At 41.3% G+C, this 18918-nt stretch overlaps 1 protein-coding gene across 1 annotated transcript in view; it reads left to right on the top strand.

The window, feature by feature from the left end:
* The window catches only part of CATSPERB (catsper channel auxiliary subunit beta), a 95326-nt gene that overhangs the window by 24282 nt on the left and 52126 nt on the right, over positions 1-18918 (top strand). Inside the window, exons 9-17 of the mRNA XM_074956694.1 lie at positions 237-269; positions 862-928; positions 10289-10335; positions 11122-11274; positions 12259-12411; positions 13058-13202; positions 13959-14110; positions 15417-15571; positions 17529-17722. Of these exons, the coding sequence (XP_074812795.1) occupies positions 237-269; positions 862-928; positions 10289-10335; positions 11122-11274; positions 12259-12411; positions 13058-13202; positions 13959-14110; positions 15417-15571; positions 17529-17722 (1099 nt within the window). The remainder of the gene's footprint in view (positions 1-236; positions 270-861; positions 929-10288; positions 10336-11121; positions 11275-12258; positions 12412-13057; positions 13203-13958; positions 14111-15416; positions 15572-17528; positions 17723-18918) is intronic.

Here is an 18918-nt window from a genome sequence, read left to right as displayed (position 1 = left end):
TTGTCAAGAAATGCCCTCCCCTATTGATTATTTTAATATGTATATTACATACAAAAAACTATGCTAAAAGAACATTATTAAGGTTGCAAAGTCAAGCATTCAACATTTAGTAAATATCAAAATTAAGGCTGTATGTGCAACCTTAATTTCATCCCCGGTGCACATGCATTATGATGATCTTTAATTACATGATAACATACTAGTATTATTAATTTTTTGCTTTCTTTTTTCCCTAGTTCACCAAACCGAGCTTCTGTGGCTTTGAAAGGGTGAGAATCTTGGAAAAGCAGCTTTCTTAATTTTCTGTTTGTTTTCCGTGTTTACAGTATAAGATCACTTTACTCCAATGAATTAATATTTTTAAAAACCCACAGAAATATTTTTAATTTCTGGGTTAGAACACCACAATTGCCTAACAGTTCACAAAATCATTTTAAGTTAGGCCAGCCTACTAAGAATAATACAGCAGAGGGAATTGTAGGCACGCACAATTTACTTTCTCAGATTTGAACTTGGCTGTGGACACTGAGTAGCATTATCATGGGACCTTTTAATAACTACCACTTATCAAGACTTTGGTTTCACATGTTTGAAAAATTACACCTCCAACAGCTTTATGTTCAGGCCTTGCTTATTCCTGACTTGGAGATTCAGGAAGTGGCTGTATTCTCCAACTCCTCTTTTTCCATCAACCTGTATTTATTCTTATCTACATTATTGATCAAGCCCAACCCTCCTTGCACCTTCCAGTGTCTTTGCAGGATTCTTTAATGCAAACTAAGCTATTATTTATGTACAGAAAAATTATATCACAAAGGGATGCAATTATTTTAATTATGTATTTCCCTCTGTTTCTCATAGGATGATTATTTCAGAGCAAATGTATGGTATAATGTGCAATGTCTAGCTAACAAAGAGAGCTATGAAGGTGAGAAGTTCAGATGTAAAAATTTTTAAATCTATGAAATGGGAGAAAAGTCAAAAATAGTAAAGCCTAGTTAGGAACAGAGTTGTGTTCGGGTTAATCACTTAACCTGGGGTTTTCACAGGAGCCAAAGGGAGTTAGGCATCCATATCCCACTGAATTTCCATGGCATTTGGGCACCAAACTCCCTTAGGATCTTCTGAAAATCCCAGCCTTAACTATAAAGTGTCTTTAGTTTAGGGGCTGATCCCCCAACCATTCTCCCACAACTTATCCACCCATGAAAAACGCTAAAAAACAGTAGAAGTGCTGTGGCTCTTCTTTGAGTGGTGTCCCTGTGGATACTCCACTTTAGGTGCACATGTGTGTCTGCACCTTTGATGGGAGATTTTTGGTAACAGTGCCTGTTCTGCCCGTGCATGTGCTCACACATCCTTGTGCCACATACCAAGGCTGCATGCGCAAACCGTCCTCAATTCCTTCTCAACTACCTGCATCCAGAGATGGAGTCTAGTATGTGCCTGTTCAATGTGTTCCTGTTCCCCCCCGCCCTTTTATTAGTGTTTTAGCTTTATAGTTAGTTCTGAGTCGTAGTAGGTTTAGTACCTGATAGTTGGAATGTTTGTTTTCTTTTCTTTTCTTTTTTTCTTAAAATATGTACATGTGCATGCGCGCGCACACACACGCACGCACACACTTTTGTTTTCTTTTTCTTTTTCCCCTGTTGAGGGGTTTGAACAACTTTTTCTTCTGTTGGTGATGCTGGGCTCCCTGGGATGTAAAAGGCCCCTCTCTTGTCGACAACCAATCCCTGTTAGTGACAGGCATTCCCACTGCATTCATTGTTTGGGAGAGTCTCACATTCCCAGCAAGTGTAAAATCTGCTTTTCTTTTAAGGGAAGATGCTGTAAAAACAGGGAAATTAAGTAGAGATTATTAATAATGGAGCATGCCTTAAGACTGGCTTTGGACCCAAGTACAGAAAACCCCCTGTACAGGGATCCTCTGTCTGTCAGTGCCCCATCGTCATTGAGATCACAGTGATCGAGAGCTTCCAAGGGGAACACAGCAACAAAACCCTGGTCTCCAACACTCTCTGTAAGGGACCAGGGCTAGGCAGTCTGGCCTAGCAGTCACAGCTGGGCTGGCATCCACAAGTGTCAGGGACTGTAGTCAGTGAGCATGAGTCACAGGAATTGCTAAAGCTGGGTTCATTAGGCAAGAATCTCTGTCAAAGTGAGGTTAGGATCAGAGACCGGAGATCAGAGGTAATACCAGGCAAGAGTCAGGGTCAGAGTCAGGCTGAAATCGGAGGCTGGAGTTCAGGAAACAATGTGAGGTCCAGAGTCGTAGCAGGCCCAAAAGCTGTGGTGTTGCCCAGACAACTTCCTGGGGCATTCTCCAGAATTAAATAGGATGATTGGCCAATCAGAGGGCCGCAAGGTACTGTCACTCTGGCTCCCTTGGGAGGTACTTCCTGTGGCAACTATTCTCCACAGTGCTTCCTGGGGTCCTGGTGGCCCTGTGGGAACATCAGCCATCACTGGCTCTACAAACCAGTGTTTTAGCCCCTGTATCCTTATGCTCTCCTTGAGTACAGTACTGATTACTATACTGCCAGTACTTAGAGCTTCCCACTCCAAGTATAAGGAAGGGGATAAGAGGAGCAAAACAATGGAGAGTTCATCATTAAAGAAGATCCGGTCGCCAGAGACCTCAGGCCCCAAGAGGAGTGCTCGTGCAGCTCCGAGTATTAAGCATGTTAAGTCTTCAGCTAAGTCCCATACTTCTTGGTTAAGGGCTTGGTATCAAAGACTACTACTAACAAGAGACTGAATCTTCAACCTCCTTAGTGCCGCCATTAGTGCCTCGCACAGTGGCCTCTGCAATATCATTGGTGCCAGTACCAAGTTCTGTTCTGCTGCAGGAATTCTGGTAGCTGAAAGACCTTATGGTACCAGATGAGCCTGAGTCTCCTCTTCTTGCAAGCTCTGGATGCCTCTCAGTACTGAAATTGGCTGGGTCACTGACTGCTCATGTTTGTGGGAGACCTACATCTTTGACTATCTGTGAGGAGGAGTTGTCACGTTTGATACAATCTGTGGAGGAGCATTCTGACTCAGACTCTGAACTTTCTCCAATTCATTCCAGGAGAAGTTATTCCCGATTGCAGATGCAACAGAGACAGGACAACAGACCCCTGCCTTCCAACAGTTGAGATGACCAGCGCTGGATTCCTCCCTCTGTGCCTTAAGGTCTCCCTCATTGGCCTTACTGTAATCCATGATCAGAGTACTGCCAGCAATTTCAAGTGGCCTCAATTCAGTCCCACAGGGAACGCAGAAGATCTTGTTCCCCAGTATTATTCATCCCTTTTCCCCATTATGAGCGTGAGGAGACCTTTGAGGAGCAAGAGGCAGGGGCAGACAAGGCCGTGACCCCCAACTCAAACATCTCATCCTCACTGGATGAGTCAGTCAATAGTCGTCCCACCATCACTATCATTAGCTGACAGCTTTAGATCATTCCAGGACCTGATGAAGTGGGTCACTGACACCCTGTAAAATCCACCAGAAGATGTCCAGGATTCCCATCACAAGCTCCTGAACATATTGCACAGCTCTGCCTGAGCACAGATGGCACTGCCAATTAATGAAGCCTTCCTGGAGCCAGCCAAGTCCATCTGACAAACTCCACCAACACCCCCACCCTCCCACATGCAAGAGGGCTGATAACAAAAATGCTACATCCTGGTGTCTCAGGACTGTTAATGTACCCAACAAACTCAGTCTGGTATCTGTACCCAGTCAGGTCCTACAGTCGGTCACCTGGTGGATGAATGCATCCAAAGTTTGTGGAGGAATCCTTTTCAACCAGAATCCCCCTGTAGTCATATTAACATTGGACATTTCCCTCTGGGAATGGGCAGTACATTTAGGGTCCCACACAGTCCAAGGCAAATGATCACAACAGCAACAGCCCTTGCACATCAATCTGTTAGAATTAAGGGTGGTCAGAAATGCTTGTCTCCGCTTTCTTCCCCTACTCAAAACCAAGTCTATCAAGATCATGACAGACAACATAGCATGCATGTATTATATCAATTATCAGGGCAGAGTGCATTCCCCTCACTCTGCACCAAAGCAATAAAGCTTTGGAACTGGTGCATAGCCAATCTTGGCTTCTTACCTCCTGGGTATACAAAACACCATGGTGAACGACCTGAGCAGACATTTCTCCCTAAATTACATATGGGAGCTTTACCAGGCTGATTCCCCACTCTAGCACTTTGAGTGTAGAAGGTGAGGGCCCGCAAGGATTCTAAAAATTAATACTGGCCACTCCAGGCTTGTATTAAACCCCCAGCTTTTCTCTGACCTTGGATGAGTAGATGCTGCCACCACCCAAGTGCAAAAACCCCTTTGAGAATCCTGGAAGGCGCACTTGGGAATTTCTTCCTGTGGGGTACTGTCAAGCCCTTTCACCCACCCTCTGGGGAAGACCTGAGAGAGAAAACAAAGGAAATCAGCTGTTGCCACCAGCTAATTAAAGGTGCATAAACCTCTTAGGACACAAAATCGAATCCTGTTCTTAAAAAAGGTAAATTTTATTAAAAACAAAAAGAAAATACATTGAGAACTCAGGCTATTGCTAGATATAAAAAACCCACTTACAAAAATTCAGCATCAAGAATGACCTTCTTGAGGACCAGCTTAAAGGTTACAAGCAAAACAAAATCATTTTGGGTTAGCACTGAGGAGTCCACAAGCCATAAAGAAATAAACCTAACTGTGTCTTCCTAGACATTTCCTGATCTACTTACATATCTGGGGGTTTCAAGTGAGTAGTTTCGAGGTATGATTCAGATGATTTTTCATACCTGTCCCCAAGCTTCTTACACCATAGTTGCATTCCCTTCTCTCCGGGAGAACAACAGAGACAGACAGACAAAGGGGAAGTTTTTTCCCAGTTTTAAAAAGTTCTAGCCTTCCCACTGGCTCTTTTTTCGTCAGGGTCCCACTCCCTTTCTTTTACCTATGCAGGGAGACTTTTTAACCTTTTACAGGTAAAGCAAGTAAAGAACAACTACAGTAACTCCTCACTTAAAGTTGTCCCGGTTAACATTGTTTTGTTGTTACGTTGCTGATCAATTAGGGAACATGCTTGTTTTAAACTTGCGCAATGCTCCCTTATAACATTGTTTGGCAGCTGCCTGCTTTATCCACTGATTGCAGGAAGAGCAGCCCATTGGAGCTAGTGGTGGGGGCTTGGAACCAGGGTGGACCGGCAGCCTCCCGCTCCCCTAAATTCCCTGTGTGGCAGCCACCCCAGGCTATCAATTGCTGGGTAGTTCAACTGTCCCTCCCCACACTGCCATGTGCTCCTCGTGCCCTCTGCCTTGGAGCTGCTCCCGGGAGCCTCCTGCTTGGTGTGCAGGGTGGGTGCGAGAAGGGGGATAATGTCAGGGTGTCCCCCTCCCCCCTGCTCCTGCGCCCCGCTTACCCCATCTCTGTAGAGCAGGGGGGACACGACAGGGCTCAGGACAGAGGCAGCTTGCTGGCAGCAGTTGCTGCCTCAACTTGCTGATCTAATTAAAAAGGCAGTGTACTTAAAGGGGCAATGCGCATCTCTCTCTCTCTCACACACAGGGTGTGTGTCTCTGTGTCTGTCTGCCATGTTGTCTCCCCTCCCTCCATTCCTGCTGCCTTGTAGAGTGTGAGGCTACATTAACAACAATGTGTTAACCCTTGAGGGCTCAGCCGAGTGCTAGTTCATCATTTAGCAATAAGGCATTCCCTCGGAAATATCCCACCCTCTTCCACCCTCTGACTTCACCACCTCAACCAAGCTTCACAATCATCATTGCTGTGTACAGCATTATACTGTTTGTTTAAAACTTATAGTGTGTGTGTGTATATATCTATATCTATATATAAAAAATTTTAAACCCTTTACATATATAGTCTTTTGTCTGGTGAAAAACATTTCTCTGGAACCTAATCCCCCACATTTACATTAATTCTTATGGGGAAATTGGATTTGCTTAACATCATTTTGCTTAAAGTTGCATTTTTCAGGAACATAACTACAACGTTAAGCGAGGAGTTACTGTACTAAGAGGGATTTTTTTATAGCTAACTGGATGGCTGGGTGTCCATAAAAGGGAGCTACCCTTCCCCCCTTTTCATGTATCACAGAGCTGGACTCTCGAATCCTTAACATAATACTTGTAGCTTGAGGATTTCCAGAGATCAGTCTTCTTGCCACGTCAGCCAACACAAAGAGCAGGAAATTCTGTTCCTGGCAGGACTCAATCACCAACCTCTAGGAGACACTTTCCTCTTTCCATGTACAAAGGGTCTTTTCTATGCATATCCTCCAACTCCATTGCTCTTAAAGGCCATTATCAAGATCAGACAGGACCAAGCCAAAGTCATTTTGATTGCATCATAAGAACAGCCATACTGGGTCAGTCCAAAGATCCATCTAGCCCAGTATCCTGTCTTCCAACAGTGGCCAATGCCAGGTGCCCCAGAGGGATTGAACGGAACAGGTAATCAAGTGATCTATCCCCTGTCACCCATTCCCAGCTTCTGGCAAACAGAGGCTAGAGACACCATCCCTGCCCATCCTGGCTAATAGCCATTGATGGACCTATCCTCCATGAATTTATCTAGTTCTTTTTTGAATCCTGTTATAGTCTTGGCCTTCACAACATCCTCTGGCAAGGAGTTCCATCAACATGACCATGACAAGTTTGGTTTCCTTACCTCATCAAATTTATCTCTCACACTCCATGGCAGCTCCCAATCAAACCTCGAGTGTTGTCTCAGGATGTGGGTCAGACACTTCACCCCAATCTGAATGTCCTGCAACCTTGGTTCCTCCATGGGCTCTCAAGATTAGAGATCACATGTTCTTTGGAAGTACAAAAGATATTGTTAAATACCAGAAAGGAATCTACTAGACATACTTTTCTTCAGAAATAGAGAAGCGGTGCCATCTTTCTACTGTTCAGTCATCTGTTTCCTCAATCTTGGATTACCTACTGGAATTGAAAAATTCAGGCCTTCCTAGGAGTTTCCATCAAGGTTCATTTAGCGGCAATAGCAGCTTTTCATGTGCCAGTAGAAGGTTTTTCAGTATTTGCTCATCCAGCCACAGCGAGATTCCTAAAAGGATTTATCAATCTTTTTCTGCAGATTAGAGCTCCTACATAGCTTTGGGATTTCAGCCTAGTTCTTAACTGTCTCATGAAACAACACTTTGAGCCATTAACTACATGCTCGCTGCTACATCCGTCTACAAAGGCTGCCTTCTTGGTGGCCACCATTTCTGCTCTAAACGTTGTGGTGGGGGGTGTCTCTAATGGCAGATGCTCCCTTACCTTTTCCTTGGAGAACAAAGTAATCTTTATGACCTCATCCAAAGTTCTTACCTAACGGGTCTTCTGAATTTCATATCATCCAAACTATTCACCTTTCTTTTTTTTTCCCTTCAGCCAAAGTCTACACAGTCGTCTGCTTTTAATGCACTAAATGTTAAGAGGACATTAGCCTTTTACTTGGATAGAACTAGGCCATTCAGGAGGTCCCCTAGACTCTTTGTTTCTACTGCAAATAGGTCTGAGGGAGAACCTGTCTCTACTCACAGACTTTGTAAGTGGATCTTTGGATGTATTATTGCCTTTACGGATTAGCTGAGGTTACACCTCCTCTAAAAGTGACTGCACACTCTACGAGGTCACAATCTACATCTGTAGCTCTACTTAAAGACATTCTGGTTGCTGAAATCTGCAGGGCTGCAACATGTTCCTTGATGCAAACGTTTTCCAACCACTATGCCCTAAATCGTGCTGCAAGATCAGATGGGGTAGTAGGCAACACAGTTCTTTCTTCAGTGGTGGACTCTGTTCTTAAACTCCCACCTTCTTAAAGGGTTATTGCTAGGGAGTCACCTAAATTGGAGTTCCCCCAAGGACACTTCTCGAAGGAGGAGATGTTATTCACCTTGTACACTAACTGGAGTTCTTCGATATGTGTCCCCGTGGGCGCTCCACTATCCATCCCCCCTTGCTTCGGAGCTGCCTTTGTGATAAAGAAGGAAATGAGAGCAGCTTGCCCACATAGACCTATATAGCCTCGATGCAGGACACAAGGATGTGTAGGACATGTGTGGGCAGAACAGCCACTGCTACCAAAAATCTCCAACCGAAGGTGCAGGGACGAATGTGCCTCTAAAGTGGAGCACCGCAGAGGCACACACTTCTCAAAGAACTCCAGTTACTGCCCAAGGTGAGTAACCTCTCCTGCTGCATGAGGGATAGGCAGTAGAGAGGCTGCATGGAAGAGAAACCTGTGCCTTCTCAGTGCCCTACACCACTGCTGTGCAGCAGTTCTCTGCAAGGCAATGCAGCGGTCCTGCTGGGATGGGCAGTGAATCTATAGACTTCACAGATCCACTGATCAGAACACTATTTAGTGGACACAGAACAAGCAGCAGCTGCTCTTATAACCCAGACACTGCTGTAGTGGCCACATAGTGGCTGCTCTGAAACCTGGCTCCAGGTTAAGGTGACAATTCTTCCCCACCTCCCTGTGTAAAGCCCATTCACTCAAGCTTTGAAAAGGGAGCAAAAATTTAACCCAGACGATTACACACTGGTTTAAACTATTTACAGGTGTATTTGTGTAAACAGTTACAAGAGGTCCCTCATCTCCCATCCTTTGCATGAGCATATGGGGTAAAAGAGTTTTTCTAACACCAACGGATATTTTCTATGTTCTTAATTTTCATTTGTACTTGTATGTGAGTGCACAGTAGCTATTTTACACAGGCAGATTGAAATCAGCATTCCACAAATCCAGTTCACAAACTCTATTCCATGTAAATGCAGTCTATAGACTAAGCTTGTCCATATACCAGATTTGTCATTTACCTTACCTGTTTGTTCAGTTGGTTATCATTTCCCAGTTCTCCTTTTATTCATTCAGTGGACTACTTAGCATAAGAGAGGGGAGTGGAGGAAAAAGGATTAAAACAGGAGGTATGGAACAGAATACAGTAGAACCTCAGTTATGAATACCAGAGTTACAAACTGACTGGTCAACCACGCACCTCATTTGGAACCGGAAGTATGCAATCGGGTAGTAGCAGAGACAACAACAAAAAAGTAAATACAGTACAGTACTGTGATAAACGTAAACTACTTAAACTTTTTTTTTTAAATAAAAGAAGATTTGACAAAGTAAGGAAACGGTTTCTGTGCTTGTTTCATTTAAATTGAGATGGTTAAACGCAGCATTTTTCTTCTGCATAGTAAAGTTTCAAAGCTGTATTAAGTCAAAGAACCACCATAATGTTTTGTTCAGAGTTACGAACATTTCAGATTTACAAACAACCTCCTTTCCTGAGGTGTTCATAACTCTGAGGTTCTACAGTACAGTATCTTCTTGTAGATCCACCTCCCCTCCAAACCTCTTCGTCAAGGGGAAATGAAAGAAACAATTATCCTAAAATTGCTCCCCATGTAGCTAACTGTCTTTTAGCAGTGCTTTGTGACCTTTTAGCCATTTCCTGTTCTCACTTGGTGAAATGAAGGCTTAGCTGTAGGAGATTCTAGCTTAGCAACAGAGCTTTTCACTTTTTCATTTATAGCCTTTCCGGTTATCCGTCAACTGAAAAATACTTTTCATATCTTAAAAAATACAAATTTCTTTATTTTACTGCTCTGATCCTCAAACTCACAGATTTTGAAGAATTCTCCTGATGAGAGGGACTGCCACTTAAAGGCTTCCTGTCTCTCCACTAGTGCAGAGCCAAACTCCCAGCAGCCTTCTAGGAGTTCCCTCAACCAAAGATGTTATTTAACCAGAACCCTGAAGGGGATTTTCAAATGGTGGAGGCAGACACAATGTAACTTACCTAGACTCTGGTGGGATGAAGAATCAGGTGGAACTGGAACCCTAAAGAGAACCCATGGAAGAGTCCCTATAGAGTTGGATGAAATGTGGCACATACCACAGAGGTGATAGTTCCCTTTCCAACCTGCCTAAACCCAAATCAGCTTGTACAGGTTCCCCCCCTGAATAAGGAACAGAGTTGGTGGTGTGTGGGGAGTATAACATTTTTATTTATTTTTTTATATTCATACACATACACACACATTATATGAGCTGATATAAGCTTTTATTTTCAAAAGTGCTGAGTATGTTCGGTACTTAGCTGTTTTGAAGAACTGGCCCCAATTCTGGGAAATCTGTCCCATAAAGATGAAACCATATTGGTCTTTTTATAAAACTATATTACAGCTATTTCATGCTGACTTTGACTTTTAGATAATACCTTTTTTTTTTCCCCTAGTGGATTACATTAGCCTCTTGTTCAACAAAGATAAGACATTAAGCCAGGTATGGTAGTGCAGTAAACCAGGTAAGGTTTGCATTGGTTGTTCGTAACTGCAGTACTAATGCAACAGTATTCCCACTGATATCAGTCTATATTTTTTAACTTCCTATTTCTTTGCCATTTTTCTGTCTGAACATGTAAAGTCTTGATGTCACAGCTCATTAGTAAAAAGTTGGCACGCTATATCTCCCCTAGTTAGTTTCCTAGCTTTAAAATTGCTTTCCAAATTAATATGCAATAACATTTAGCTCATACTATGACCCTGTTGATACTTCCATTGGGTGATATTGGTGGCCCCAGCACCAGTGTGGATCCCACTAAAGTCAATTAGGCTCCACATGGGCACAAAGGGCTGTCTACGCGAATCTAGTTGAAGATTAAAGGGTCTAAAGTTGCAATTGTTTACTTGAGCTGCTTCCTTAATCCTCCAGGAAAATTCTCATTAACTTCCACTTACTTACTAGTTCCCATTTGTCCATATCACAGATCCAATATAGAGGTAGGCTTGGTTTCAGATGGTTGTCAGTTTCTGCCCAAAAGAAGAAATCCAGGACCCGAGTAAGACTAAATCTGGTCTTGCTGAAGGGATTTGTGCGAAGGCTTGTGCAGTTTTGTTAGTCTAATGCTCACAAGCATTCCATTGAAGTCAATGGAGCTGAGCCAGTTTACACCAGCTGAGGATCTGATCCTCCATTTTGTTCTGAAACCAAGCTTATGATACACTATATAAAAACCCATACAAACTTTCACCATATTGAGTTCCTAATCCCATATTTCCTTCCTCTTAGGCATCTACCTGTTTCTATAGTAATGATCCATATACAGAATGGTACAGTTGCTTACCCCGTAGATTTCATGGTGGAAAGACACTTTCTAGACGAGTAGTGGCATTTCTTGTTGACTATCAGCAGAACACTGGAATAGGTCTTATAAATGTTCAGGTACAGTATGGAACCGCAGGCATAATTTCTGCCTCTTAACACATCTGAACTTTAATTTATAATTTAAATTAAATTGCCCATCCTTCATGCCATTCTGTTGTTCTGTCCAAGACCATGGCTTTTGGATAAAGGATGCCAAACTGTATCAGTGATTATTAGAGGAGGGGAACTGAAACTTAGGAGATCTGAGTTCTGTCCCTGACTCTTTCACGGGTTTGCTTTTTGGGCAAGTCACTTCACCTTTCTATGCATTAGTCTCCCCATCTGTAAAATGAGGATAATAAAAATTTATTAATCTACAGTGACATTCTCCCCTGTGCAGAAGTCCAGGGCAAGGCCTGTGTTGGATGGAAGTGGTGCATTGGCTTGGTGTTGGACTTCTGCACAAGGATGAACTTCACCTTAGTGTTTGCAGGCCCTTTTTGAAATCCTTGCATGGAATGTGCTACAGAAGTGTGAAGTAGTAAAGGTATATTTCTCCTTTATTTCTGTATATAAAATGGGTCCTTCTTTAGGTGCGTTGCACTGAAAAAGGTTATCTGTGCAAATGGCTCTTCATGAGCAACTATATTTTGATGAGGAAAATCTAACATTTTATTGCAGTTTCCAGGGTGTCTTGCAGCACAGCTGGAAACCCAGCTCTCCTGGTTCCGAGTACTCTGCTTTATTCACAACCCCTTTTCTCCCTCTTCAGAACTTAAGTTTTAATCTTTTCTAAATGCCACAAAAGCCTTTCCCTTCAATTACAAGAAATTAGGGAATGTTTCTATTTGACCAGTCAATGAAAAGCAAAAATTTGTGCCCAGTTACACAATAATGTGCAGGTTTCTCTCTCTAAATTCTGTGTATTACTGTGTATGACATAAATTTATAACTACTTAAATGTGCTATACATTCTTTCTCTTATGATATTCTGTATACTAGTGTTTTAATGACTGTGCACAAATTGTACATGTCTATAGTTAATATTTTTTTTCTCTTTAGAATAAAGCAGTGGTCTCAGTGTACAAGATAACGGACCACAAATTGAACAGGCAAACAAAATTTCCAGTATTCTGGTTTCCAGACCCTACGTTTTTGCCTTTTGGAATGTTTTTTCATCCAGGAAGTCACTTTCTCTATGTTTATGGAAGCCAGGTGTGCATTTATGGGAATATATATGGAAGTGAAGTATAATTTTAATGGTGATTTTTAGGAATGAAAGATCCAGTTCTGTTCCCCTTGAGGAAATTTTGTAAAACTATCGACTGCAGCAGAAGCAAGATCAAAATGAGAAACTGTCATGCATTTTCTAACTGTGGGAAGAAATAACTTTTCTCACAGGGCCTCATTCTGCAGCCCTTGCTACCACTGAACAGTGTCTGTGAATGGTCTCATTTAAATCACGTGTGACTTTGTGGAGTGAGGTACTGCTCATCTTAAGTAAGGATATTTCCTCCCTCCCGCCCATCTTTAATTGGGGTGGGAGGGAGGAAATACTCAAGTAGTGAATAATAGTTAATTATGAACAAATTTTAGTTACAGGGAAACCTTGTAATGCCAGATAGGGGTTATTTTCTAAAAACCTCAAGTTGTAGATATTGAGACAGCTTGGTATTTCTGTAATACTTATGTATGTATGCAATAAAATGTATTGCATTTTTATAACTGTGAGGCTGGGGTGTTTACTTTGATTATTTCCAGCAAATGTTAATTTGAAAAAGATTCTGTCTCTATAATACTCTATGAACAAGCTGTGAATGCAGATAGCAGTTCAACAGTCACAATTGTTTCTTTTCCATAGGTCTGGTTTTCTGAGGATGGAGGCAACACTTTTATGTTGTTAATCACTCTGGAGAATGAAATAGTTATAAAAACAAATACATGTGTTTATAGTCACTCAATTGCATTTGTGACAGACAAGGGAAGCATCTTCTTTGCTAAGGCAGGTGAGGAATTCAGAATTAGTTCTGCAGTGGTCAGGAACTGACCCAGGGCAGCTGCTTTGCTAACCATGCTCCGGAAAAAACAATTAAAGCTAGTTTTTTGTTACATTATTTTACAGTACATTGGCTGACGGGATTCAAGAAATCTTTTAAACTGCTACAAAAAATATTGTATTCAATTCATATCTTCTGTTAAGTTTTGAATGAACTGTCATTTGGTTGGAAAACTCCTTGTGTTACTAACATTAACATACACATCTAAAACTGCAAAGCAGATAATCTGATTGGGCTGAGCATCAATAATGGTATGCTCTACACTGTGATAGAAGTCAGTGGGAGTTTTGTCATTGACTTAACTCATTGCAGGACTGAGCCTTGGGGCTTTGAGCCTGCAATGAGTATGTATGCATGGATCCCTTGACCCAGGCAGAACCTCTTTGACGATAATGGACACAAGGGCCTATCCCAGTGCTCAGTGCAGGATCAGGACCTTAAATAGTATGTGCCTTGGGAGATAATCATTCAATTACATTTGTTTGTGATTTTGCTCTAAACAGTTTTTATTTATTAACCTTACCATAAGCTTGTTTCTTCAAAGATTTTTGAAAACAGAGGCTTCATCCTGAGCCATCACAGCTCCCTCAGAAGCCAGCAGCACCCTTCAGCCCTATTGCAATAAACCTAAACTCACTATGCTACCAAGTTTTGCTTGTGCAGGTGCACATTTTCAACTTGTTGTCCTATGTTCTCTCTCTGTAGGTTTAGAAAGATATACCAAGCTTACGACATCAGCACACAATGTTTTCAATTTGTACTACGACCACTTGGGGTCTTTAAATATAATTTCTCTGAATGAATCAGTCTCTGATAGTCTGGAAATAAGACTGCTTGATGTTATCACTCTAATGCAGGTTAGTTGTATAACCAAATTATCAAACTGTTGTAGAATACTTTTAAAACCACTCCTCCCTCCCAGTGCACAAAGTTCAAGGAAACTGGGTTTCATGTGAGGAGGTGGATGGACAACTGCAAGGATGCTGTGCAGCGCCTGCTTGGGTATTTCTAGTCCACAACCTGGAATAAGTCACAGGCCTTTCTTACTTTTACGCTGAGCACACTTGAGTGTGGATCTAGTAGTCCATCTCTCCATTCCATCTCAAACAGCATCGTCTGACCATCCTGTGGGTTCAGCACAAGTTTGCACAGGCATTTCCCCACTAGCAGATGGTGCAATGCTGTTCTTGAATAGAGCAGAGGGCTTTGAGTGTGCTCTTCACACATAAGTGGATTTCACCTTAAATGGAAGAGAGCTGAATCACCCAGTGCTGCTCACACATAGAGCGGGTGCTGGTAAATTGCATTTCTTTTTATATAGTATCTTTCACGCAAATTATTTCTCAATGCTTTGCAGAATTTGAGTTTAAATAGTAACATTTTACTTAAGTGAGCAGAGCAATTCCCATGCATATGGTGAGACAGAATAATGTACAGAATAATACCAAAAGAAGAGAAGGTATGAAGGTAAGAACTATGAGGAAATGAGCTTTCTTTCACAGTAATAGAGAGAAGCGCATGATGCGGGAATAAGAAGCAGGAGGTTGAGTGGAGTTTAGTCACTCATAGGTAAAATCTGATCAGTCTATGGGCCTAAGCGACATGGCTAACCTAAAAAAATAATCACATTTCAATTATAAATATTGCAGGAAATGTGACCCTGGTCCATAGGTGCTAATAATGATGCAGTAAGAAGTTGGCATAATACCTGTTAAATCAAATGGGCAACAAGTAATTGTCCAATAATATAGTCCTTGTACTTACTGGGTTTTTTTTCTTACTATTTAAAAAAAATTAGTGAACTCAAAAGAAATACCTTTGTTGCCATTTAAAAACATTTGCCGACAGTTACACATCTCGGATGCTGCAGTTTTCCCTTTACTTAGCAAAGAAAATGACTGCTGTACCTCAAATACCACTCTCTTAAACTTGGTTACTGTTGCCTTTTTAATGGGGTAGTATCTATTTTTAGAGACTCCTGTAGGTGTTAGAAAATATTTGTAACATTTTATGTGGGGAGAAAAAACAGATTTTAAATGTGCTTATTTTACTAATTTGTCTTTAATCAGTTTTCAAGGCATCAGCTCAATTTTCTATTTTACCTTGTTTAGGCAAAGAATAAAAAGAAAAAGGATAATCACCAACATTTTCCCTTCATTCTAGGAGGATGACATAGGTTTTGATGGCCCATTGTCTCCACAATACATCACTGAACAGCAAATGGTATTTTTTGAACATATCCCATTGAATGGAAAATCAAGAAATATTCGAAAGTCAAGATTTTCTGATCTGCACAAAGGCAAAGTGTTACAATATCGGTAAATAGATTAACTCTTGATATATTATTAGTATCAAAGAGCATTCAATATTTTCATGTTTTAATCATTTAAAAGGGCATTGCTAAATACTTTTTTTCATAGTTTGTATTTTATTAAAATGTTTTAAATATCATTTTAGGAACGTGGAAACATTAGGCAAAGAGTTGCCCTCAATCATACTTTGCAAACCTACTGGCTTTAATAGGGTTACCTGGGTATAACCAAGGGCAGATTTTAGCTGAATATAGATTTTTCTGTCAATTTTTACTTTTTCCATTCTGCAAAGGATGGGTCCAGTCTTGGTGTATTGCAAGCAAAGCTTGCACTGAAGTCTAATAGATGCTCAGTGGCCTTTGGAAAGCCTTTCTTTGCCAGATGGCTAACAGCAAACATTGGAAATTTGACCCACTTGCCCTCTGATTGTCCAATGAAGCAACGATGGCAGCAAACAGTCTAGGTAAAATAGCAAAGTCGTGAAGGAAGTGGTGTTTACTAGGAGACGAGTAAGTCCAGTGGGAGTTCAATGGTAGTTTTATTTGATTTCGGACTGTAGTATCTAGCCCTTACATTTGTGTGTGTGTGTTTTAACGGAGCTTGGATTTATTGCAGCTTTTTATTTACTTCCTTCTTGTGTACACTAACGTCATGTGTTAAATCAGCCCAACACTGGTGTGAAGGGTTTTTAGAGATAGTTGAGACCACATAAAGCTTCATTTTGGTCTAGTTCCTGTATTGCTTCTGGTTATTTTTGGTTTTAAATTTTGTAAATGAATGTAATGCTCATGAAAATGTCCTAATACTGCTCTGCCAGTTTACATCAGCTCTGCTTCTTCAGCCCAGTGCCTCATTTTCACAGCAGCAGACAGTCATAACCTAATTCTGTGTTGACTTTGTGTTGTATATAAATGTCTACTAGAGCATTCAATATCATTAGAGACAGTTTCTCTGTCTAATGAGCTAAATCTTACCTTCTGATTGCTGTGTGAAGTACATTGTGGCAGTACTAATGAACAGGCACCCACCTGACACAAACCGCCACCAGTACAACTCTTTGCTTGTCTCAGCAGACAGGCAAAGGGCTGCATAGGTAAAGAAACAAATCAACTGTGTCAATCAGCAGTTATAATTTAAATATGCTTTAAGCTGTGCAGCAAACCAAGCTTCCCCACTCTACCCTTGCCAGCAGTCACCTGTCTTTCTTCAGAAATAACAGTAGAAATCATCAGTACAGCCTCTTTCACTCTTCTTTCCCTTTACATCTGGATTGATTTTTTTCAGCTGCAGCTTTCTGATGCACCAAGAATTACTTCAAGCTTTGTCTACATTATGGAATTGTTACAAAAAAAATTCCTACCATTTCTAAGACCAGTTCAGCTACAGTAGTGCTGGGACCACGGGGAACCTTAGTGTAGATGTTTCTCTGGCTCTGGCAGCATTTTTAGCACCATGTGTGTTAAAACAACATGGTGATTGAAAACAGCTACCATCGTGAGAGAGCCTCTGCACTAAGTCGTCCAGAGGCAGGAACATAGTAGAAGAGGAACAGAGTGGCAGTGACTGCTTTTGTAGTCCATGGGCTGGAATATCAACTTCAGAGGGGTTGCACTGGAGCTCCACAGCCTGCCTGCAGGTTAGGAAGTGAATTCTATCTCTGCAACTCGCACCCAACATTGTACACAGTCCAACTGTTCTGGCTTTGTGCTGGAAACAGACATGGGTAATTTCTACTCTAATAGACCTGACTAGCACCCCAGTTCATGAACGCATATCCATTCAGGAATGGTGGTTAAACATATGCTTAACTGTCTAAACTTATGCTTAAATCCTATTGAAGTCAATTCGATTTATGTATGTGCTTAAGTAGGATTGTGAATAGAGTTGGACTTAAGCATGTGTAAATTCTTTAATTAGCAAATTGTCTAATGTCATAACGAATATATGCTTCCTGCCCATGTAGGCCATTCGGATCAGCTACAATAGTCAATGTTTTCCATCATGGATATCCTCCACAATATTTATCCTCTGTTGTCGTAGACATTCTGGAGAGGTTTCCCTTTGAATCTGAAGGTAGAAGCCCTTTTGTAGGTAATTCTTTACGTGTACTGAAGGCACCAGACATCACCAAAGTTAAGCTTCAGCTTGTTCCTGAACGTAAGTTACAGATACTATTGATTCTGTACAGTAATGAGGTCCTTTTTTTTTTTTTTTTTTTTTGGAAGATAACCTGTTATATATGACCTTTTACAAAAAGAAATTCCCCATTCTAGCTGTCTGAATGTACACTATATTTAACCTGCAGATAAAGGAATTCATATTTCAGTGGGGTTAGTTCTCCAAAAGTGTAAAACTGAATTTCTTTTCTATTTCTTCATGGCTAGATATCTCAAATTCTTCTCTGAGTCCTTGTCTTTGCTTTGACAGGCAAGCAAGTCCTGGGCACCAGCAAAGTGGTCGGTTCTGAAGAGTTATTCAGTATTGGCTAAATCAATGATTCCACTACCAGTACCAGCTACCTCTTTCCATGTAGGATTAATATAGAAGTGCCTTCTCCTCAATTGACACCAGCACTAGATAGATTTATTCTACCCCAGGATCTCCAGAGGAATTGAAATCCCTTCTTTTGTCAGGAGACATGCACCTGTCAATATGAGTCACAAGACTGTCATCAAAACCAACTGAATCTTCAGTACTGACCATAGCTTAGACTTTACCACAAATTACTCCGCCTTCTACTGCATGCCCCACTTTTGAATTTGATGTCTCTTATCAGATTCACAACACAGAGATGAGAACACACTACCTTATTTTCCTAGGAGTCACTTCCTAGACTATCAGTCAGAAAGGGTATCTTGGGTGTCCAGGCAGGATAGGGACGAACAATTCCACCCACAGCAAATGCCCTCATGTCAGTCTCCATGGTTCTATAGTACAGGACATTCTAACAGCAGAAAACCTTTTACAAGGGAAATGAAAGAGGTTCTACATTTGGTCTGCTTCCTCTTGAGTCACAGCTATCTCATGTTTTAGATTACTTATTCCTAAAAAATGGGGGGCTGTCACTGAGTTCAATTAGAGTGCATTTGGCAGCTATTAGCAGCTTCCCCTCCATTAGATGGTTTCTTGATTTTTTTTTTTTCCCCTCGCCCAATGACATAGGTTTATCAAGTGGTTACTGAAACTTTTTTTTCCTATTAAGGTAAATTACCTGCACTTTGGGATCATAATTTGGTCCTTCTAGCACTTGAGTCCCCTGTTTAAGCTTTAGCAAGACGTTCTTTCCTACATTTGCAGTGAAGACATCTTTCCTAGTAGCTACTATGTCAGCTAAGACTAAATAGTATCCAAAT

This window comes from Natator depressus, chromosome 6 (assembly GCF_965152275.1).
Source record: "Natator depressus isolate rNatDep1 chromosome 6, rNatDep2.hap1, whole genome shotgun sequence".
NCBI classification, from domain to species: domain Eukaryota; kingdom Metazoa; phylum Chordata; order Testudines; family Cheloniidae; genus Natator; species Natator depressus.
This window is presented reverse-complemented; position numbering and strand designations above follow the sequence as displayed.